At 31.7% G+C, this 25,655-nt stretch overlaps 2 protein-coding genes across 2 annotated transcripts in view; one reads left to right on the top strand and one right to left on the bottom strand.

Annotated features, from left to right (window-relative positions):
• LOC139498374 (5-hydroxytryptamine receptor-like) overlaps window positions 1-25,655 on the bottom strand; it is a 219,679-nt gene that overhangs the window by 168,730 nt on the left and 25,294 nt on the right. The window lies entirely within an intron of this gene.
• Window positions 10,643-24,648, top strand: LOC139497604 (cyclin-dependent kinase 4 inhibitor C-like). The gene is made up of 6 exons (XM_071285837.1): window positions 10,643-10,660; window positions 18,304-18,387; window positions 20,351-20,449; window positions 20,946-21,047; window positions 21,588-21,695; window positions 24,553-24,648. Exons 1-6 carry the CDS (start codon window positions 10,643-10,645, stop codon window positions 24,646-24,648), a joined length of 507 nt encoding a protein of 168 aa, XP_071141938.1.

The raw sequence follows: 25,655 nt of genomic DNA, 5'->3' as shown, positions 1-25,655 counted from the left end.
AGCTATGCATTATTCGATAATTACTTCAATAACAGCAAATGTAGTAATACAATTCGTAAAATGTAAGGTTTATTTAGATTGTATCTTTAAAAGACGAATAACAGTATTATGATATATAGTTTTTCACCAAAGAGGATATATATGTACTTACTGTGTATGTCAATCCGACAAAAAATGTGATTCTGAATCCTATTTAATGGTTGAAACTCAAATGCTAGCAACCATCATGAGATAATTTTTGTTTAAGAAAGCCGTGATTTCAATAAACCACTGTAATAGAATTTTGGAGACAGCAATTATTTAAGAAATAAGATAATGCCTCAGAATTACTAAACTTGTATATATGTTGGTATAGTATAATAACAGCTAACACATATTAGGGTTATGTTGTTTTAACCATGTTTTGATATAATATATTACAAAATATATGTCTGCGTGCCGAAAACCGTATTTTTTGATATTGAGCTACACGAATCCAACTGAATATTTTGATCAACGAATTTGTTTGTGATCTCATCTTTATATTTATTTGATATATCAACAGTTTTATCACAATCTGTTTTGTCTTGTAAAGTTGTCGACTTTGCAAATGAATGGTAACAATTATCTTGATTTTTTCCTTTAGGAGCCATGCTGATGTGTGTTTCACTTTCATCGCCTTGCGTTTTCCGTGGTAGCATATTCATAGTGTTTAAATCCCTGGACCCTCTTGATGCTGTTTCTGTAGCTGAGTATTTTGGTTTGTGTTTAAATGCACGAAGTCTTAAAATCCGTCCACCGACATTCATGTACATCGATATCATAAATATAAGTAATACAATGAAGAGAAGAAAAACTATACCGTCATAAATTTGATGAAACAGGGTCCCAGAAAATTCTTGACTTATAAAACATACAGTCCCTGTCAAGTTTTCAATATCTGTTTCCCCTGCTGTTGAACCGTAAATTACTAAAACAGGAGTAGCCAGAAGTACCGACACAGTAATTACCACAAAAGAGGCTATTTTAATATGTGTAAGAGAAAGCTGACGTTTAAAAGGTCTGCAAATCTTTCGATATCGATCATACGCAATCACATTCACAACTAACGCTGATGACATTGTCGTAAAATGGAGTATGAAGCTCACACTCTTACAAAAACCGTCCCAAACAAACATCAAAGGATGCACGACCGACACAATGTGATATGGCACTCCAAATAAGCAGGTCATTAAATCAAGGGTAGCCAGTATCAAAATTAAAATAGTGTATGCAGTCTTTTTTACCCGAAAACCATAAACTATTATCACAATTATATTTCCTATGACACCTGAGACAAGTATTATGCATAGATACACTGCCGCTGGAATTAGTACCCTTGCTAACTGGTTACTGATTTCAAGAATAGATGTATACTCGTGCGTATCATTTTCACGTATCGTATTCATTATTATAATAGTAATTGTACTATTTAAGTACACCGTCTTTGCAAATAAACTCCTGTTTATTACCTATTTTGATAGTATTTCCCCACAAACAAAAAAAGGAATAAATCTCCGTGGTAACAAGTTATGATGCGAATTGTACAGAAAATTGCTTTGGAAATATGAATTATCAATACATATCATGAATGTATCTCTTAAATGGTATATGTTTTTAATAAACGAAAAAGGCGACAAAATAGTCTTGTTTTGTTGTTTCCGATGTGGAAATGACATTTAGTTTACACCTTCTAAATTGTCATCGACCTTATAAGGAAAACAAATTAACAGAAAAGCAAATTTGAACTAACGATTATTAAAAAAAACATTTCTATGATCAATGTTAAAACCAAAAAAAAAAATATTGTCCAAACTTTACAAAGACAATTTGTATTGTCCTCTACAATTATAAATTAAATTTAAATTAACTTACATTATTTCACTAAATTCCTCTATTAAACTTAGATATTATCGATCATGATTTTTTTGGTATAACAATCGACCTCTTTATCAGGTTTGTCTTAATCGTTTGGTATTTGATTGATGACGTACCGTCATAGTTGATTTGTATTCAGATTTCAATAAAAAAAAATATACAATGAATTTGAAAATTGCAAAGCTCAATTAATATTATTTTTTCAACTTGAAGGTCATATCTTCAATGAATTATTTCCTGTTATGACTGTTATAATGGAAAATTGTAATGGGAATGTACCGAGGAGGAGACAACAACCCAACAAAACAGTAAAAAACTACCAAAGGCAACCAGTATACAGCCAGAAAATCCAGCAACCGGAGGCGTGATACAGCTGACCTATAAACAAAATATGACCTAGTTCAATGATAATGAACGTCATACTAAGCTTCGAAATATTTAAAGAAATGAAATTTAAAATCATACAAGTCATTTACTGGGGAATACTTTCAACTCTCGGTCACGAACGATGTTAAGGTCTCCTGTTATAATATTGGAACTGGAGCCATAAATGTATTCGAAATTACTGCAACTTCACTTAGGTGTTTTGTCACTGATATTTACATCTTTACCCAATTTGCTGTAATTAAACACATATTTCCGGGTAGATTTTTTGTAAAAATAACAAATAAGATGGAGTTCAGTTTTATCGAAATATCGCAGAATTTGTTCTTGAACAGAATGACCATTTAAATTACCGGCAATATTTTGACATATTTGATTTTGATAAAATGTTTTTATAATATTCACGGCGATCAATCTTAGAAAACAGTTCAGAATGACAATATGCCGTTTAAAGGGCATACGATACAGTTACATGGGAGATAATGCCGTTGCTAACGTAAATTGTTATTTTCGCGACGTCAAACTATGACTTATCGGGAAAAGATTCAATTTTCGACTGAATTATATCATTCAAACTTATTTAACTTGAAAACGAGTTCATGCTCTTTATTAAAACGCCATTTGGTTTGATTACGCGAAAAGATTATGTCTACCAATTTTCAGAAAAACGTAAATAGTGCTTTTTTTTTTAACTTTGATAAATATACAGCAAAAAATGATGTTTGATTTCTACATTCATGAACATTTGATAAATATGAGTTATTTCTGAATAAAAAAATGAACACATTTTTAGTATACTTATAAAATACAGAAATTACAAATTATTAAACAAAAACTATTTGTGTTTATCTTTTAAAACAAAAAAGTTATGTATTTCTTGAGAAAGGGAAAATACGGCCACAAACCGGAATTCTGAGCAAATATACAAAATTTCGACCTCATTTTTCTCAAAAAGTAGCACATGAAGGTATTTTTTTTTATTACATATTTAATTAGGTAAAAAATAGTCTGTATGGAAATTTTTATAAAAATATAAACACGAGATCAAAACTGTATCGTATTCCCTTAATTTAAACGATTTAATACTTACGACTGCAATGTGGAATTATGTTGCAATCCTCCAAAACTTTATGTAATTCTTTCACAGGAAAAGAACAGAGCTTTGTTAACAGATACTGTCTGCCGTTGTCTTTTAAATAGAAACTAGGTAAAAAATGTATAGCTGGTTCGAAAATATCTTTGATTGCAATTAATTCTACTCCCTGGAAAACACTTTTACGAACAATTTAAGAAACTATATCCAAAATGTTAACCGAATAGTTTTTGATATATTACCAATTCTTACGCTATTAACACCAAGAACGATAGGATAGACTGTCTGTAATTTTTTTCAATTAATTTCCTTGATCGTACAAACTTTGAATGAGATTCAACAGGCTGTTTATTTACTACTTCTAAATGTAGAACTGTTAAATATCTTATAGGATGATTGTGTTTCTTAAGGTGTTGATAAATGATACTTTTGAATTTATTTGGTCTTTTAAAACGTGTTCTTGCGCGCGTTTATATAAATAGCGTTCAGTTTCACATACATATTGAATTACTCATCCCCGTTTGTTTCATGTGCGTAAATATATTAAACTGTTAGTTTTTCAATTTATGTCAGTTTTAAAATTAAACAAAATATTCGACCATTTAATGTGGACCTAACTGTATAGTTGGTAGAAACTAAGAAAGACAGGGACATGTAAGTAATATTTTGCATGACACTTATCGAAAGAAGGGTAACCACGATTTTTATTGTTTAAATGATTAGTGAGTGTAGTATTATTAGATACGTGATTTTAAAGATTGCGACGTATATATACTTTGTAAACAAATTAATTGAGAATTGAAATCGGGATTGTGTCAAAGAGGCCACAAAATTACAAAAAAGCAAAAAAAAAAAAAAAAAAAAGCGGCCGAAGGTCACAAATACAGCGAGTAAGTCCCGCTCCCCGGAGAAGTGCTCCAATTGACCTCTAAACGAAAATGTTTTCTAACTCAGTAATAATGGAAGTAATCTTGAACTGCGAATTATATGAAGAAACTATAATTAAAAATCATACAAGACCTACGAAGAGGTTCCTGACTTGGAAGAGGCATACAAATACTCCTGGTTAAATATATTGAGTGAGATATCAATCCTTCTCCTATACCTTTAGCCAATGTAGAAAAAATGCTTTTTCATTGAATATAGATATATAAAAGATTATTTCTCTAAATATCTTAGATTGTATACCTTTTTTGTTTGAAGAAAAAGGACGGCGCTTAGGACGGATATCCAATTTGTTTTGTTTTGTGAGTGTTTCTGTTGTCAAAATTTAATACTGTTTAAGGGGGTAGGCCTTGGTAACACCAACATTTTCCTCTTGTTTACCTTTTTGTTGTATGTACATCATTGAAAAGTAGTGGTCCATGCCTTAATTAGCACAAATACCATAGTACTTCATTATTTCATCCATTTGTTCAAATCGAAATTGCCAAAATTTCCAAGATTTTCGTTTAAATGATGCCACAAGACACTTGAGTCACTTTAGTTGCTCCAGAAATCCTCAGACTATATTTAAAAGCATTTCATGTATTATATGAATGGCAATTTTCTACAATTTCATCCACGCCATTTAAAAAAGTTCTTTAGTTTAATGCTTGGTGGTGTCGTAAATATAGCTCAACATGCAGACTTCTTATACGTTCAGGTATTTCAAATCCAATTTGTTATGGAAATATTCTTTATAAAGCACAAAGGTGTCAGTATTCACCTCAAAAACTAACAAAACCTTTGAATAGACTTATTAAGAAAGATATAGTTACGATACTGTTGTCAGGTCATTAAAGATTGCATATTTTGGCGTTAATATTGATTCACTAATAGGGTCTTTGCATCGGAACTAAACACATTTATTCAAAAACCAGTTGTTGGCATGACACGGGTTATGTTCTTCTCATATATGTTATGATGGTATGATACTAAACCCCTAACGGGAAGGATTGTGCCTGATGTTCATATGATGAAAGCATAATCTTTCAGTCAGTTTAATTGAAGTCTGGAGCTGGCATGTCAGTTAACTGATAGTAGTCTGTTGTTATTTATGTATTATTGTCATTTTGTTTATTTTCTTTGGTTACATATTCTGACATCAGACTCAGACTTCTCTTGAACTGAATTTTTATGTGCGTATTGTTATGCGTTTACTTTTCTACATTGGCTAGAAGTATAGGGGAGGGTTGAGATCTCACAAACATGTTTAACCCAGTTTTGCGCCTGTCCCAAGTCAGGAGCCTCTGGCCTTTGTTAGTCTTGTATTATTTTAATTTTCGTTTCTTGTGTACAATTTGGAAATTAGTATGGCGTTCATTATTACTGAACTAGTATATATTTGTTTAGGGGCCAGTTGAAGGACGCCTCCGGGTGCGGGAATTTCTCGCTACATTGAAGACCTGTTGGTGACCTTCTGCTGTTGTTTTGTTCTATGGTCGGGTTGTTGTCTCTTTGGCACATTCCCCATTTCCATTCTCAATTTTGTGTACAGTTAACTACATATGTTTCCATCATTTTCACAGCCAAATGTAAATAACATAAATGCTTGATCACTGTTTAATTTACTGCTATGTTAAAACGCACTAACGATTTTCAATACATGTTTGAGAGTTGTCTCTCATATACCAGGTCTATCCCCTTAAATCCCCGTTTTGTTATATAATATTTACATTTTGTATAAGATAAGTAAGTAAACAATCAAGCTGACTTGAAATTACAAATACTAACTTATGTTTTTTATAATAAATGTAAATAATACATTTTTTTTAAAATCTTATCAAATTTAAAAAAAAAAAAATGAATGGGAAAGACGATTATTCTAATCGATATAAATAAATGTGTATAAATCTCACATGCATTTACCAGTTCCTTTGATTCAACAAATAGATTATTGATAGACATTTCTTGCAAGTTTATTTATTGCCTTCTTTATAAAGTTTGTTCTATTCCTCTGTTGATTGATTGTTGATTGCTTACTATTGAATAGCATTTATAAGTATGATTGGAAATTTCTAACGCTTTTTTAAAAAAGAAAGTGTGAGAATACCAGTTCTAATTTTCTTTCATTTGAAACAGGGTAGCGGCAAAGCCAATTTCTTCCATTTTTTTTCTTCAAAATTAGATTTTTGCCAGGCCAAAGAATTTTTTACCAGCGGGCGATTTTATTTTGAAAATATTAAGAGAAATCTGTGAAAAGAATTTTAACCAAGCACACAATTAGAAGCTAACCTAGTTCTGGTGCTTGATATTAAATATGTCTCATATCCTAGTTCTTATATTACCCTACTGTACTTCCTAATTTGCTAAACGTGTTGTTTTCCTTTTTTACATCACTGGGTCGATACCTCTGCTGGTGGACTATGAGTCCCCGAGGGTATCATCAGCTCAGTAGTCCGTGCTTCGGTACTGACATGATTTAACAAATTTTACTAAAATTGTCCGTTTATAAAAAAATTATAAATTATTATGAAACTAAGATTTCAACTCCCTCAGGCAAAGTTGGCTTTAGATGAATTTTGCTATTTATTTTAGGTATTTTTGACATTTAGCTCTTCAACGATTTTCTGTAATTAAACATCTTCGGATTTCAAATGTTGGGCTTTGAGCGTTCCTGATGAAGGTAAATTCAGAAAAGCGCTTCGGACGCAATAAATTATTAAACGTGTTGTTTTCCATTTTTTGTTCTCCAAGTTTAATAATTTCACAACATTCCAAGTTGCATTCATGATGTAATGTATGTTGTATAAATGATTGTATGCAAAGCATAACTGCACGAATAAGGCTTATATATACAACCATACATTTTTATTCATACAACAAGCTGACAATAAATAAAGGACTGTCCTTAAAAGAACCACACCAATTTATACCATTCAAATGTACCAGTCGGATGCTTTATACCAACTTAACAAAAGGAACATTTCAATTCATTCTACGATAGTCATTGCTTTCCTGTATAATTTAATGACAATCAAATTTATATATCTATGCATGTGAATATGGCGCTGTGCTGAAGACAATACCGTTAACTGGTTGCAAACCTCCACAAATTTTGTTTCTGATGGAAGGTTGTCTCTTTGACAATCAAACTCCGAAACAGTGGTGACGTTGCTTCGCCAAACTATCATCAAAGTCAACGTAGCGTAGTAAAGAGGACGTAACCGCTGTTTCGGAGTTTGATTGACAATCATACAAATTTTGTTTTAAAAGATTTATAAAGTTGTAAAGGTGTATTAATGTGTTAAATTCAATTACCACATACATATTCTTGTTAAATGTCATTCTTTTAACTAGTATACATAATTGTCAGCTGATGACAGCATCTGGGTGAATGATTTTCTTGTTGTGTTGGTGTCCCATTAGTGGCATTAGACGTTTTTAATTAGATCAACAAGTTGTATTTATTCTTATTTTGTTTCATTGTTTCTATTTTTGTCACTTATGATTTAGATCAACAATTTAATTACTCATAGGGAGTATCAGATCTAGATATAAACAATTCCTCTCTGATTGCCTCTAATATGTTCGCTACTCAGTTTCAAAATAATAGTCTATTTGAAGAAACTGTTAAATAATCGGACTTGAAAGAATTAAAGGTTTGTGTTTTTTTTATAATAATTTAAAAATTTGGCGAGAATGAAATTCTCTAGATTTGTCATGCATTTAACATTGTCACCTTTTGTTAAAAATAAAATAAAAAAATTATGATTTCATGAGATTTTCAAAAATGTTGGGGTTAACAAGTAAAATGTTTATCGGCACTGCATAGATAAAATTAAAGAATTCCGAATATATGACAAAAATTAAAAAACCGTGTGATGATCATTCATAAATATAATGCTTTAGATATTTTTAATACTCAACGGAGTGATATTTGTATGTTCCCAACGTACATATTAGTTTAAATAAAGACATATGCATAGTACTTAGATCATTTCGTAACAAGACGCACTATATTGTGTTACTCGAACTTTAAACATATATCGAAGACTTTATATTTTCATGATGTTTTTAAAACGTCGTATGATTTGTGTTAATCATATCTTAAAATAAGGGTGCCATTGAACTATTTCATCATTTGTAACTTATAGAACCGTTATTGAAGGAGATTCGAGATGCCTTAAAGTAAGTAGACCCTTTTTTAAGTTTCAACTCAGATTTTTTATTTGATATGTTTTTTATTGATGTATTGTAAATAGTTTGAAATAAAAGAAAGAAGCCTTCGCTTTTAATTAAAACGTAAAAAATCCCAAAGAATCAATTGAATGTTTTCTAAATCGCTGGAAACAGATCGTGAAAGTAATAATATAATTCAATGGAATATTTATTGTACCGAACTATAACGTAGTATTTGGTGGATGAACATAACTTTGAAAGGGTCTGGAGGCTTCGAATTAGGATTTTATAGTTGTGATTCTTTCAAATACTTGAATAGCAACAAAACTACTGGTTACTAGTGGGATGGAACTTTTCAACTATTTTAATTTCAAAATTTGAATTCTAAACTTATACATGTAATAAACTACTTGTTTTTTGTAATAATTTGTAATAAAAAAGAAGTAAAATCATTCGAGTGAGCTGTAAAGTTATTAAGTTTACCATGGTTACATTTTATTGAACTAAGACAATTTTTGAATTGATGCTGTTTCCGAAGATCATAGGTTTATAAACACAGTTTAGATGCTAAACATCTATAAGTCGAGTAAATAAAAGTCCTAAATTTCACTTATTTAACATGTTTGGAATTGACTTCCAAAATGCTGATCATGTTCTGCTTCAAAATATGACATGTTAAGTGATTTTATCATAAAAGCAGTGAAGAACAGATGATATGGAAGTAAAATGTGTTCAACGGAATATACGGGAGAAAGACGGGAAGTCCTTTTCAGAAGTTAGGAATACTGTAAACCAACTTATTCTCGCTGATACTTTATTTCGAGTTTGTACATTGTTTCGTGGTTATGCATTTCTAAATTCTCCAAATTTACTTCATGTAGATAAATAAGGAAAAATTCAAGTTTTACATTTTCGCGACGATTTTTATCCGCGTTATTTTACTACTTGCGAAAGTCGTGCAAAATCAGTCGCTCGCGGTAACTAGTTTGTTTACAGTAAATACATATAGCCTTCACCTTTTAAAAAAAATTATCTGTCATCTGCAGTATATATTAATTTTCTCATAGAACAAAATCACTAATCCGTAAGCTTATAGTGTATTGACGTATCAACAAGATCATGTTTGGAGATACGGGATATATTTTGAATCATGGCTTACTTAATTGAACTTATATGAAAATTTGACCTGGTGTCTAATTAATTTAATCAAGTTTGTCATATTCTTACATCGGAACTTTAAATATAAACATTTGTGTTCAAAAGATTAATCGTTAAATCATTCTCCTTTGTTTCTGCTGGTTTTATAAAAAAATATATTTTGTGAGACGTTGACACAATTTATTTAAAAGATAACAACGATTTGGCATACTGTATGTTTTAAAAACACTAATCTCTCTATGTTATCAGTGTAAATTGATGGTAAGAATATAATTGAAAACAGGTTCAAATTGTGTCTGTGTGGCGTTTTAACAATTCAAATTTTAACTTCTGAAAAAGTTCCCAATTATCTTAGTCTTTTAGAGTTTAAACTTAAAGCCTCAAATATTAAAATTTTCCCAAATAATCTGCACGTCCCTTTTTAAAGTCAGTGGTATAGAGCTAGTAGGAGTCCGCCGTCCGTCTTTCTGTCCTAATTATATTTCCACAAATGCACCTGTAACGCTTGACACAGAATCTTACTCTCAAAGAGATGGGATACTTTTGCACCCCGTCTTCATTTCTTTATTTGAATAATTTTAGAGGGAAAGTGAAACGGCTGTCTACTATGGATACGGTTTCCGTTATATTTAGACACTGATGTGCATATTTGTATCCACTTTTTCTCCGAACACCCATTGTAATGAAAATATAGATGTCTGATTTAGTTTACATTACAATGCAGAGTAATAACTTTAACTAAACGTAGGATGAATTTTGTTGATTTTCAAATAATGTTTAGTCTCTACATATTTTACTATCGTTATTGTTATTCACAATATGAAGGGCATTTGATCTCGTCAGCTGCGCTCACTCGACAAAAAGCTTCATATTAAGTTTTGCAGCTGATATTTCACGATATTTTAATGACAACAACCTGATATTCGGTACTTATCGTTTGTTGTCATTAAAACAACATTTGTTTATCGTGATATCAAAAGTATATTTTGTGCTTATTTGTAGGACATCATGGAAAATTGGAATCAGGTAAGATCTGAAAGTTATTTGTGTAATTTAAACCTATATTACGAATGTGTCTTATCTTAATCGTGTTAAGCTGAGCGTTATGTAGACGAAGGCGCGTCTGGCGTTTCAAATTATAAACCTGGTACCTTAAGCTTTGATAACTATTTTCACCAATGGGTCGATGCCACTGGTGGTGTACGTTTCGTCCCCGAGGGTATAAGCAGTCCAGTAGTCAGCACTTCGGTGTTGACATGACTATCAATTACTAGTACAGAATCATTTTTATAGATTAACTGTTTGCAAAAGTATGACTTATCTAAATAATAAGGATTTTCTTATCACAGGCATAGATAACCAAACTGTAATTGGCAAAACATTTTTTGGAATTTTGGGTCACGAATGCTCTTCAACTTTATACTTGTTTGCTTTCTAACTGTTTTAATCTGAGCGTCACTGATGATTCTTATGCAGTCGAAACGCGCGTCTGGCATATCAAATGATAAGCCTGGTAACTTTGATAACTATTAAGGGGTGGAGTCAAACTTGCATGAATGCTCATTTCATCATAACCAGCTATCGGAGGACATAGTATCTTAATAAAACCAGTTACCGTTCAAATTAGTTTTAATGATATCTAATTGGATAATCTGAACTACAGCGTCTACACTGCGTGAAACAATGCCATCGATATGACATATTTTTCAGTGAAATTGTAGAAAATGTGTTTCAGAAGGTTCGAGTTTATACAAATTGCAGAAAAAAATAAAACATTTTTTTTCATTATAAATGTTATTTATTAATTTTTTTTCATTATAAATGTTATTTATTACTTTATTAGTTGTCACTTTATTATATGGTACAAAAATCATTAAAAAAAATCAATTCGTTATGACCCTAGATGACTTTAAAAATGTATATATCATTGAAAAATATCCAAATTATCTCCCGTTGTTGCAAAAGTGCCATTTTTTTGCATTTATATTGAAATATCATTTTTTTTTAACTCATCAGTGACATATATTTTTTATTATTATTTTCAAATAATCTGTACTTAAAATAAACTATTGTAAAATTTAAGCGATTTCTGTAATTTGGTTCTTTTTTTTTATTTTCGTATTACCTCTACTTCTCCTATTAGTTCAACAGAAAAAAGTACCTTTACAAAAAATAATGCTTCTTTCGAAGGCAAATTGTGAACGTTAATGAACGGTGACTCCATTTTTTATTTTAATTTTCTATTTAATATTAGATAAAGTTCTTTAATTGAAAAATATAGCGAAATCCTATATTAAGTAAAAAAATGATTTAGACCCGCGAGTCCCCTTTAATAGAAATATCTTATCAAATTGATGTCTATATACACACGCTTGCAAACAAATAATAAACAAAAGTTATTCTTTCACTTAAATTACAAGTTCAAATTTTGACACTACTGTTCGTAAATGTTAATTAATTTTTAGCCTTTTTGTGTTGGTCATTTATTCTGTTATAGATTGCAAGTGTAATTTCGCTGCCATACATGCGCACAAACTATTTTCGATTCAAAGTACGAATGAGCTTGAACGGTCCATTTCTTGAACGATTTATGCTCAAGGTGTCCTTTTGTCCGCTTGATCTGTTGATGTTGAGATCAAGTGATTTGTGTAGTTCATCTATTTCAACGGCTACTGGCCTGTTTACACTGTAGTTGTAAGTTTTATCTAGTGTCGTTGTTGTATGAATCATTTGACTAAGACTTCTAGTTTTCCTACGTAGGTTGTGTTTTACTCCAGGTTAAAGTAGTCAGACTTCCCCCATCTATTAAAGCAGGCATGCTGAAAATGTGGTTAATCACCATCTGTCACTCTGTCAACCATAAACAAAATCTCATTACACTTTATTCCAGTAGGTGATATTGTACTCCAAATATATGCTAAGTTGTTGACATTATCAAATTAGTGGGAGATATTATGGACATAATTGTGCAAATCGTGATACAAGCATGACATTTGGTATAAAGGTTGACTAAATGATACTTAAAAAAATCCGACGCTGGCCAGATTTTTTTTTTTTCAAAATGGCCACCACACATTTCGAAAATGGCGTCATTACAAATTGGCAATAATTCGTTAATCTTTTGAAAGCTGTGTTATATGTAAAATCCAATGTTAGATTTGTTAAAAAAAAGTAAATGACAGTTCCAGAATTACGACTAGACAACACATTAATGAAACTAAAGGTGACTTCCGGTTTCAAAATGCCGGCAAAAAAGTAAAAAATTTCAATTTTTATACTTTCAATCAACTTCACAAGGAATGTAAATCCTTGAAAAATGTGTTATAGGTATAATACAATGTAAGTTATGATAAAACGTTATAAATTCCTAAGTACGACAAAATAACACATAAATGAAAAAAATAGTGACTTCCGGTTAAAAAATGGCGAAAAATACGTAGAAAATATTTTTATAATTTCCATCACCTTAACAAGTGATACTACTTTTTGTTAAGTTTAAATGCCTAGTTTAGTTAGAAAGACAGGTTGTTTATCTTATAATGATCTGATAGTTGCCTATACAACAACCCGTACAAGGAAGGCCAGAACGGTAGCATCTTCAGTTACCAACACAGCTTGATTTTCGCCTCCGCATTTCAAAATTTCCTGACCCGAGGATGCTACGGCAGTCAAAGAAGTCCATTTTGGTTTCCAAAATGTCATTGATTTTTTCTTTCATCAAATCCCAATGTATATGACTTGGTACATGTACCTGTCGAATACATGAATCAGGCTGAGCCCAAACAACTCCTCCTTGATATACTTCTCTTTTGATGTGCTCTGGAAAAGAACCTCTTGTAGGCGGAATTGCATCACAATGCCGTTGCCTCTCGGCACACAATTCACATCGTGCATAGTTAAGCCAAAAAAAAAAAGTCCTTTACATCTTGAAAAACATCCATTGTTAGCCAAGCTGACATCTTCCCTTTCTCACGACAATTCGGCAAAGTGCCAAATCCACTGAATGCATGGACGAAAGTAAGAGCAGCTACACAAGGACCAAACGCATTTAATACGTCACGTACAGGAAGCCATCAAAAGTCGTTATTCCTTCCATAACCTATCTACAATTTGTTCTACCTAATTTTTCGATTGCTGCAATTATTGATACTATTAAATCTGTGTCAGTACTACCTAAAATTACATTTTACAACACTTTTCATAATCATGAAGAACATGGACAAACATTCGTGCTTCTTAATGATTATATTAAGGGGATAGATAGGAAGTATTTTCATTGAAATAGCAAAACATATTTTTACCATGCGTATCATACACATTTGTATTAGTCTCTCAAGAAGCAATTTTGTCAGCAAGAAACTTGAACAATTTCGTTTCGTTGTCATCTTCACAGAGAAAACTACTACAAACCCTTGGTGTTCTACCAGAACCAACACATTTCCATCTGCCACAAGAACCTTTAGTAAACATCAAATACAATGTCTACTTTTGAATATTTATCGATGCAAGATTTTATATAAGGCAGTATGACATCATTAGTATAACCATCGAATATTTTTGCCCAACTTTGTGACCTGGAATTAACCACTGCTACCCCTCCAACGATAAATGCGTCCGAATTTGGATCAGCAAATCGTAGACTGTTTCAAGTAAACCCATTTGCAGCGATTTAATACCACTATTTCAAGTGACATCCTGAGATAAAGACGGAGGAGCAGTTTAGTTTTTATGGATAAAGAAATATTCCAAGTAAAACTGTCTACTATGACAAGAAATGAAAAGATATCGCAATCACTTAGCTCTATTTTGACAAAGACGTTTTGCATTTAATTCAAAAGATCTTCGTATTGTTTGGACCAATATCTTGGAGTTTATTTACATATCTTACCTTTTTCCGAATCAACAATTTCATAAATTGAGTATTTTTTTTTACAAATCTGACGACTCTTCTTGAAATGAATTTCCAGACTCGTTCATCACTTTACAAATCCTTTAAAGCTGTTTAAAGAAATCTTTTTGTGTTTTCGTAGAGTCTTCATTATGTCGTTCGTCTGTTGTATAATGACCCAAACCAGTAGATCTTTAAAATTCATATTCTAGTATATTGACTCCTAGTCCAGATACCATCCATTTGTCTAAAAGTGTTCTTTGGTTAATCCTATTACACCAACATTGCCCTTCACAATTGCATTATTCTGTTTTTGTGCCTGATAAATTGTGTAATAAGAAAGAAATTTGCTGGTCTTACGTACAGTGAAATTATCATTTTCAAATTCCATCGCCACATGCAGGTGATGTTCGGGAAGGGAAGTCATATCTCGGAGACGGGTTGGTAACGATCGAGCATAATTCACACGATCAAGACCTAAAACAATATGCTATCATGTTTTATATGGACTGTTTGAAAAGTACGAAATCTCACTCATGAAATAAGCATAATACCAAAATCAAAAGAAGTTCTTAATTTATAATTGAACGCCAGGAATTAAACTGTGGTCGAGATGACTCTATTTCCTTACACCAGTCTTTTAAATCACTGAACGCCACAGAGTCATGGCATACTTATATGTTTTGAGTTTAGCTTTCATAATCTGAAATTAACAATTCAAGCAAACTACATGCGGTTGTCTGATGGGCCTATCTAGTTCTAGATACATTTGAACATACATAAAAAGAATCTGCCGTTCTTGGTGTTGCAATATTGGTTGTAGCGGGGACACAAAGTCATGTCCTTCAACTTTCACGAAATATATCACCCAGAGTTTTACAACAAGTCATTTCAACGTGCAATTCACCAAACATGATAATAAATTTCTCCGTACGAATGCACGAATCAGGCCATTCCCACTGAATTTCAATAAGTGGTTGATCTCCGGTTTCAATTGATGTTTTTCCGGGATTAACCACATTTTCGCCTTAACCACCGAATACCTGAGAATTGCCTGGTAGTGCATACACATCGCTCTTGATGTCTATAAATAGTTTGCACATGCGCAAAAGTGTTAAACACATGTGTATCATAACCTTGAAAAATGTTATTAAACCAATTCATAATATTATTAGAAATCCAAAAAACACTAAATATATGGTAAATAGTTCAAACGTTTTTGAAAGAATTTTTTTACATTTTAGCGCATGCGCAAATACTGGATATGTCAAATATTCATTTTTAATAAATCTGTGATGTAAGGAATGTATCCACTAAACCTGGGAATCGGTTTTTACTAAAAAGAAGTTCAAAGGAAAGTTTTCCAGAAAAATCAGTATTTTCAAACTAAAGAAAACAGCCATTTTAGAAAATATTTTTTTTTAATGGCCAGCAGTTAATTCTTAAAAAGTAAATAATAATGATGCTTTGTGGTAATTTTTATGCTTGTATCAGGATTTTCACAATTCCCTCGATTTTGCTTGCTAATATCTCTCACTAAAATACACAACCCTACATATTAATAGAGAACATGTTTGAAAGTTTTTATTATAGAAAAAAATACGGCAGTTATCTTCTTTTAATATTGTAAAATTGATTTGAGCTGTAATAAGTAGGGATTTCAAAAGATCTGAAAATAAATACTCTACTACTCGGTCATGATGCTCGCGAGTACTCGAGTACTCGGATAAATCTTAAACGTTTATTGAAAATTTGGATTTTCGTTTGTATGAGCGATTTTTGTTATAACCTTACATGAATCTAATTATTAAACTATGACATCGCTTGACATCTTCGCGAAAGACAAACGTATTATTACAGAACTCAAATTGTATGACTACAAAAATATCTTGATCATCGGTGTATCGCTCCTCCATTTTTGTGTCAATCAAACATTGACTGACAACCGTTTCTACAAATAACCTATCATAACAATTATTATTTGTGTACGTGTTTATGAACCAAATTACAAACATGCCAATATATCCATTAATAGTTGCATATAAAGGTCCGACTTGGTAGACAATCTGTATCATCTGTTAGTTTGCTAATTTGTCAACAAAAATAATGGACTTTAAATTACCTTTGTGAAACGATATTTCTAGTTCGTGTTGTTCAGTCTTTAGTTTTATGTGTTTTGTTTGTTGGTACGACTGTTTGATTGTTTGTCTCTAAAGCAATAGCGTTCTGAGTTCATTTGCGACTCATGACTTGAATGTCCTTTTCAAATTTTCGCCTCTCTTTAAATTATAAACAATAACCAAGTTTCAAATAAAGAGTTTAATTACATTTAATGTACATCTCATACCAATGAAGTATGCAAAGAAGTCTAGATTGAATAAGAAATTAGGTACGTTCACGGTCTGTGATGAATTATTAATTCATCAAAGAGTTGATCCGTTTACAAACACTATTACAAATGTCTCTAATAAACAACAGGGCACTTTTTGTTCTTACTAATAATCTTGCTTAGGAATATGATCTTGTCTACTATATATCAAGGAGGTCATACAACCTCCTGGTGCAGTTGAATGTCTGTTTGATTTCTAAGTTTTGAGACAACAAAGTTCTGCACATAAAAACATCCTCTGGGAAGGAACAGACATTACTTATTCTACAATAAAACATAGCAATCTCATGAAATTTGAGGAAACTGTTTCATGATTTATAAAATGGAAACAACGAGTATCCGAGTAATAAAATTGTACTCGAGTACTCGGCCTTTCGGCCTTTCGCTGCCAGCCCTATAAATAAGAAACATTCATTTTTAAAAACTAATATTGTATAATCTGCATGCTCTTTTTATTAAGTCTTCATAAACTGTTTTAATCTTGTTGATAACAAAAACATCAAATAAAAAAAACAGCTACATGACACGAAAAGAAGAAAATAAAATTAACAGGCTATACACAGAAACGATCAGAAAAAATAATCAATGATTATGTATTGATGACCATGTAAAAATTCTGGCACAAGACCCTCAGTACCAAAATCTATGAAAAACGAGAAAATTTAATTTTGAAATAATGACGTCTGGCGTATTAATTATAATCCTGGTACCTTTGATAACTATCCCCAACCTTTATAGCATCGACCTAACTGCATTAAAGGATATATTATTTTCAATTTATTCGGTAATAAATAGCTTCACCTGCTACTCAGTCTTTATAAAATGGAGATCGCCAGTGTCTGAGCAGTAAGTTGATATCACAGTGTCTACTAACATATTGTTTTGTTTTTTATTAAAGAAAAAGGTTCATCAGAAGAACCCAAGACAGTGTCGATACATATTTCGTATCGACTTTGCAAATAAAACATGATGATCATGAAGTATAGAATCTAGGTCCTGAAGTTGTTTGTAATTTTAATTACGTGTTATATTGTTATTTTTTGTCTTTACACATATTTAACCTTTGCTCTGAAACCCATTTCTGTTAATATAATTTTGGCGTGACCCGGTATTTATACATTATGTCGTTGTGTTATTGTTATATGGGCATTTGTAGTATTCCTGTCTGTCCCTTTTGCGTATGTGAGCCATTTTTTGTTGTTGTTGACACACTTGTTTTTGTTAGCGTTCTTATGTTATAAAGCAATGTTGACTGCTGTACTTAATATTATAGTTGTTTTTACGCACATTTTGAGTTCAGTATTTTTCAGTTATTTACTTTTCATAGTTTTGATGTGTATATTCCAGCAATAAAATACTGTTTTAAATATAAAATCTACTTTTTACTAACAGGGACTTGTTAGAGCTGCTAAAGAAGGAAATGTCGAAGACGTAAAAGTATGTCTACAGTTTGGAGCAGACATTAATTACAAAGATGTAGGTAAATTTGTGACTTGCTAAACAAGTAAGTTCTAGAACATCAGAAGAAAAAATCAAGTTAAAAAGTCTACTTATAGAACAGAATAAAACTATAGATAACTTCAGATCATAGGGGATCTTTTTAAAGTAATTTGAATCGCATAACTAGATGTTACTTTACAGTTCACTGTGGAATAGTTCTCCGTTACTCTAAAATGCATCATTAAATGTGAAACCTTCATGTTATCAAATCACAATGCTGTCTGGAAACATACCTGTTATAATTTTTTTTAAATATGAAAGTTACCTTCAATCAAACACACCCCAGAATAATAAACGTATATTACCAATTATCAAAACACAAATCTGAATGTGAAACATACCTGTTATCAAAGCACAACACGTGGTTAGAACCCTATTTGTAAGAAATGCACAACACTTAAGGGAAACATACTTGCATGTTATTAATCTCTACCACTGGATTTGAACCTACTGGTAACGAAAATTGAACATTAAAAGTGAAATCTACCTGTTATCAAAGCACAATACTGAATGTGTATCCTTCCTGTTTGAAGATTGCACGAAAACCGAAATCAAAGTACAGCAAAACAGTCAAACTTTAAATCAGTTTTACTTTCCTTTGGAAAAAATTATATAAAGAGTTACAGAAATTATTTAATATAAATGACTGTGGAACACATATGATAAAGTTCATATTTTTTTTAACAGAGTTGTACTTACTTATGTATTGCCATTTGTTGTCAGAGAGATATATTTATAACAGATATAATGTGACTATAAATAGTTCCGAGTTCCCATTTAACTCATCCAATTATACAGTCAAACCTGATTAAACCGGACCCTGAATAAACCGGCTTCCTGTCCATTCCGGCCGAAAATAAAAGTCCCATATTTTTCCATTCAAAGTCTTTGTTAAAATACCCTTTGTAAACCGGACCCTGTGTATTACGAATTCCGGTCTAATTATGAAGTCCCAATACTCTTAATTACATTAATTATTACCTGTCAAAACCGGTTTGTCTAATTAGTTTCAATGATCGATATGCAATCAAAAAATTTTTTTTTTTTATACAATATGGCTTTTCGTGATTATCAATTAGTCAGGTGTCAAACTGTGAACCTACAATCGTACAGTAGTGAGCTGTATTATTTATTAAAACATTATAAACGTGTCAATTAAACGAAAAGACACACCGAATATATCTCGGATTGAACATACGTTTTAACTTGGATAAACAAATTTAAATCCCAGAGTAAGAAATTCGCATCGTGATTTCGAAATCCTGGGTTCCCTGTTATGAACCCCTAAACAAATGACCTTGATAATGAAAAACACCCGGATGACAACAATCAATGGATATTGTACACTGAACGACAACGTTTCGAAAGGGATGAAATTATGTTTGATAATATTCTGGCTTTTTTATCGGCCATTCCAACATTTCAAATTATTGATCATGGGTGTACAATCTAAACAACGCGAGCATTATGATGTAAATGCAAACAATGAAAAACGAAGTGAAAGTATTTTAATTTATCAGATATAATTTACAATCAGAGAGAACTTGTACATGCAAAATGTCGGACGTCACAAGTCATTAACTTCCGGTCAAAACGGAAACCTGAATAAACCGGCTCACTGTCCAAACCGGCCCTTTTTCGTAGTCCCGAAGCCGGCCGGTTTATACAGGTTGTACTGTATTCCGAATAAAACATTAAAAATATGATGGATGTTCTGATATTCTGCAACAAACAATGGTGTGTGTTTGTTGTTTATGTGGAATTTAAAGTGTTATATTTGACACTGATTCATTTGATATTCATCTTATTTATATTGCTTTACGCATTATTAAAATTGCGAATGGAAATGGGGAATGTGCTAAAGAGACAACAGCCCGACCTGTATGACATGTTTGTTGAGATTTTCAAACAAGCATTGATGTCATTTGTTTTGTTTCAGAATGGTGGATTGACATCGTTGATGTATGCTGCTGATAGAGGGCATCTGGAGGTTACACGTCAGTTAATTCTCATAGGGTGTGACAAAGAGGCCACAACAGTATGTTCGATAATATCAGACCAATTTGACCAGATTCTTCTGAAATGTATCGAAAAAATAAGTCATGCTGTTCTTCTGACAGGTTCAAAAGATGACATAATTTTGTTAAAATTAATCTGAAGTGGGCTCATTTTAAAACAAGTAACATCTTCTAAAAGCAGGTCATATTTCAAAATTATAAATCAGCCAGTTTTAATTAATTATCAAACAAATACATGTCAGACAAATTAAATATAGTTAATTCTCATTTTACCATCCTGAAACATATATCTTTGAGAGACAAAAGGGACATTCAAACTCATAAATCAAAAATAAACTGGCAACGTAAGACTAAAAAAGAGAAGAAAAGACCAACGGTACATATAAAAGAGGGACGAAAGATACCAGTGGGACAGTCAAACTCATAAATCGTTAAATAAACTGACAACACAGTAACACATCATAGAAAACTAAAGACTGAGCAACACAAATGCTGATGTCAGTTGTATAATTCCAGGACTTTCACGGAGTGACAGCAATGATGTTAGCTGCCAGGGGAGGACAACTAGAAGTTGTTCGACTGCTTATTGACAAAAAGTGTAACAAAGATGTCACAACTGTATGTAATATGTTTAACTTATAATTTACATTCCTCTGAATGAACACCTTATCACGCCTTTACATTCGAGAGGTTTCATGGGAACCGCTTAAAGACTTGCTAAGATGAAATACATGCCATTTCACTTGTCGCATTGGTGTGAACCAAGAAATGTCACTCTTTTCATAATTCTTTTAAAAGTGGACATTGAAAACTGACAATTATGTTGAACCATGTTTATAATCAAAGTGAGATCTCAGTGTGTTGTATTGAATCCATGGATATATTATTACCCTCCTTGAAATTGTTTATTTGAACAGAAATGATTGAAGATCTGATGTCTCAAACAATACATGTTGTTATCGTAAAACATAAATATCAGTGTGACCTGTAATTTGACAAAGTTCTGAATACTGATTGATGTACTATATAGATCTTTTGATATGGATGACACACCATTTCCAGTAAGTGAGATAATTTTAAAAGTTTGTTTTAAGTAATTATTGATATTTTTAAAGGAAATTGTCCATATTATTTACATGTTATATGTTATCATTGTAGTATGATGGGAAAACAGCATTACATTTGGCTGCTAAGTTTGGTCATTTGCAGGTTACACGTTATCTGGTAGAACACGCCTGTATTAGTCCCTTGGCCACAACACATCAGGTAACATTTTAAATGTTCCATTGGCCAATTAATTATTAAAGCACTAAATTATGATACGCAATATATAAAACACAAAACCAAAAAAAAAAAATAATATGTTATACAGTCAAACCTGATTAAACCGGACCCTGAATAAACCGGCTTCCTGTCCATTCCGGCCGAAAATAAAAGTCCCATATTTTTCCATTCAAAGTCTTTGTTAAAATACCCTTTGTAAACCGGACCCTGTGTATTACGAATTCCGGTCTAATTATGAAGTCCCAATACTCTTAATTACATTAATTATTACCTGTCAAAACCGGTTTGTCTAATTAGTTTCAATGATCGATATGCAATCAAAAAATTTTTTTTTTTTATACAATATGGCTTTTCGTGATTATCAATTAGTCAGGTGTCAAACTGTGAACCTACAATCGTACAGTAGTGAGCTGTATTATTTATTAAAACATTATAAACGTGTCAATTAAACGAAAAGACACACCGAATATATCTCGGATTGAACATACGTTTTAACTTGGATAAACAAATTTAAATCCCAGAGTAAGAAATTCGCATCGTGATTTCGAAATCCTGGGTTCCCTGTTATGAACCCCTAAACAAATGACCTTGATAATGAAAAACACCCGGATGACAACAATCAATGGATATTGTACACTGAACGACAACGTTTCGAAAGGGATGAAATTACGTTTGATAATATTCTGGCTTTTTTATCGGCCATTCCAACATTTCAAATTATTGATCATGGGTGTACAATCTAAACAACGCGAGCATTATGATGTAAATGCAAACAATGAAAAACGAAGTGAAAGTATTTTAATTTATCAGATATAATTTACAATCAGAGAGAACTTGTACATGCAAAATGTCGGACGTCACAAGTCATTAACTTCCGGTCAAAACGGAAACCTGAATAAACCGGCTCACTGTCCAAACCGGCCCTTTTTCGTAGTCCCGAAGCCGGCCGGTTTATACAGGTTGTACTGTATATGTTGTTAAATTGTCTTTGTAATATATGTTCAGAAGTGATGTTTCCTGCATACTTAATTATGTAAAAGTTTTGGATAGTCTAATGATAATCCGTTTGTTTACAGTGCCAATACGCACGGGGTTGTATCCTTGAACGAAAATGTAGGAGACAGAGTGTAGTGTAGTCTGTTTCTTCTATATTTTAAGATTGTTTTTACTGTAATTGATTGCTTGAATGATTATAAATTGTTCATGTATGACTTGAATAGTTTAAAATGCCACTGGCCTTATTTCCGTCGTAAAATGATCAAAAATAATTGTCTTGAATTGAAGTCTGTCTGAAATACTGTAAGCAGAAGATCAATGTATGTAGTGTAAAGGGTGATCGTTTAGTGATCATGTAGTGTGCATATTTGATTAAAATATTGTTTGCTCATTGATTGATTGCTTGAGTATTGATGTTTAACGACACTAATTGCATGTTTATGTGGCAGATAGCTTTTATTGTGACAAGAAGCTTTTGTGCATAGAAAGAACAATCTGTATTTGGAAACTTTAGTCATTTAGATCTTCAAAAAAAATAAATAACTAGAAATCAAACACTAAAGACACAACAACAGTAACCGATCAACTACCAACACAAGCAACAACTACGAAGAAAGAAGTAAAATCACAAAAATACAGAACTCAGAGGAAAATCAAACTGGAAAGTCCCTAATCACATGGCAAAATCAAATGACAAAACACATAAAAAACGAATGGACAACAACTGGCATATTCCGGACTTGGTACAGGCATTTTCAAATGTAGAAAATGGTGAATTAAACCTGGTTTTATAGCGCTAAACCTCTCACTTTGTACGACAGTCTCATCCAATTTGGTTATATTTACAATGATGCGTGAACTAAACAGACATTATAAATAAAATAGTCAAAATATGGGTACAGCAGTCATCACCGTGTAACAATTTGTAAAGAAACAATTTTGCGTATCTGACATCAGAAAATTTACGTCACATTTTTTTGTCGTTCAATGTTTATACAAACAATTTTAAAATTTCACATGGGCATTGCTAGCATACAGGGTAAAAAAATCAAAAGTAAGTAAGAATTAATTTCAGAAATAGACCGAGATTTAAAATAGTCCAAAAGTTTTATATAATATATAAGAATCCACAAATATGTCATTCCACTACGCGATTGAATAATTTTGACGTTTGTGGTTCAACGTATTTTCTAATTTATAATAGAAATATAACATAATGAAATATTATAGAACAATAAAATACTGACATGATCTACAGAGTTACGTTATAAGAACCAATGAAACACAAAACGTAGCATATACAAAACACACCAGCAAAAATGAACGATAATACAAACATGAAGATGACACGTAAGACACTACAATAACAAAAGCATAATACAACCTCCTATCAAACATCAAAGACTCAACAACAACCAAACAACTAATAAACAACTTAAACATATCAACCAAACCAACCAGATCAATTTTATGGTTAAAAAAATACAGCAATCAACAGTACGTTTAATACACAACTACAACCATTAAGTCATAGACAACAACTCATACACTGTAAACACAACAACAGCCTTTTACAGTTATAGTTAAACCACAAATCATACACTTAATATACAACAAAAAGAAAAAAAAATCACTTTCAGAGAATACAACCCCTTATTGATGTTTTAAACGAAACAACTACCACTTCATAGAATACAACCACCAATTGAAACAAACAATCGAAACGATAGCCATATTAGAATATTACCGTTCATGATATACTATATGCATCACACGCCCTATTTCAGAGTATACAACTACTTCAGATAATTTAGTTAACAATACTAATTTGTCTGTATTTCAGGGCAAATCTCCATACGATTTAGCAGCCGAGGCCAAACAAGGGAAGTATAAAGAAGTGATGGCATACTTAGAAGTACATATTTTTAATGATTTGTAGAAATCACGTATACAATAACTAATCGAGTTTAAAAAAAAACCTGATCAAACTAGAGGGTGCTAAACAAATATACACTTCAATTTAGTGTGAAAGCACGCCTTTAAACCTTTATAAACTTTCACATTTGTTTAAATTTCTCAATACCAAAGTAAGATCTAGACATAGGTTTTGCTATCATGTTCGTCACTAAAGTAAATAACTATACAACACATTGTTGTGTAGCCTATTGATTTTTTACAGATACTAAACAAAATATTGAACGATATTGACAAATATCTGTTGTTTTTCATTTTTTTTTCTTTTATTCTATGAATTAAAAAAAATGACCTTGCTTGTTTTTCGATACAGGTCATATCTAGACTGGTACCATATCATTCAGGAATTAGACACACTGCTGATACTTTCGTTGATTTGTAAATTCGTATCAAACATGTTGAATATATTTTATTTTTAGTTTATCTTTTTTCTTAGCGTATAAATGAGGTCACTGTGACCTCCAATTTAACCTAACCCTAAATATTGAACACTAACTCCGGCAAAAATTAATGTATCCTAATAAACATGTACATACTCTGCCGTTTACCTGTCTCAAACAAATGCACCGAAATTACAAGAATAAAAACTAACAAGAATTTGAATAACAAGAATTAGAATTTACAAAAATCAGAATTCACAAAAATCTGAATTCAATAGAATCAGAACTCACAAAAAATAAGAATTTGGACAAAAGAGTAGGTTCGGTAAGGGTCGATTTTGACCCCAAATTTCAGGTTCATCTGACGAAAGATTCAGGACACTTTTTAAACACTTCAGTGCCTATTTCAGTTGATTCAATTAGTTTATGTGAAAGATTTTTTAACTTGTTCATCCTCGAACTGTATAATGTTATGTATTATTATCAAATACAACTTACATTTCAATATTAAAAATGAACACAAATGCGGCCACTTTCATTTGAGACAGAAACCGTCTAAAATTTAACTAAAATGCTAAAATTGTGAAACTTT

Source organism: Mytilus edulis, chromosome 12, assembly GCF_963676685.1.
Source record: "Mytilus edulis chromosome 12, xbMytEdul2.2, whole genome shotgun sequence".
Lineage (NCBI taxonomy): Eukaryota > Metazoa > Mollusca > Bivalvia > Mytilida > Mytilidae > Mytilus > Mytilus edulis.
This window is presented reverse-complemented; position numbering and strand designations above follow the sequence as displayed.

Coding starts and splice junctions, on each gene's coding strand:
- LOC139497604 (XM_071285837.1), top strand. Junction 18,388..20,350: donor CAGACATTAATTACAAAGAT/GTAGGTAAATTT, acceptor GTTTTGTTTCAG/AATGGTGGATTGACATCGTT. Junction 21,696..24,552: donor CCTTGGCCACAACACATCAG/GTAACATTTTAA, acceptor TCTGTATTTCAG/GGCAAATCTCCATACGATTT.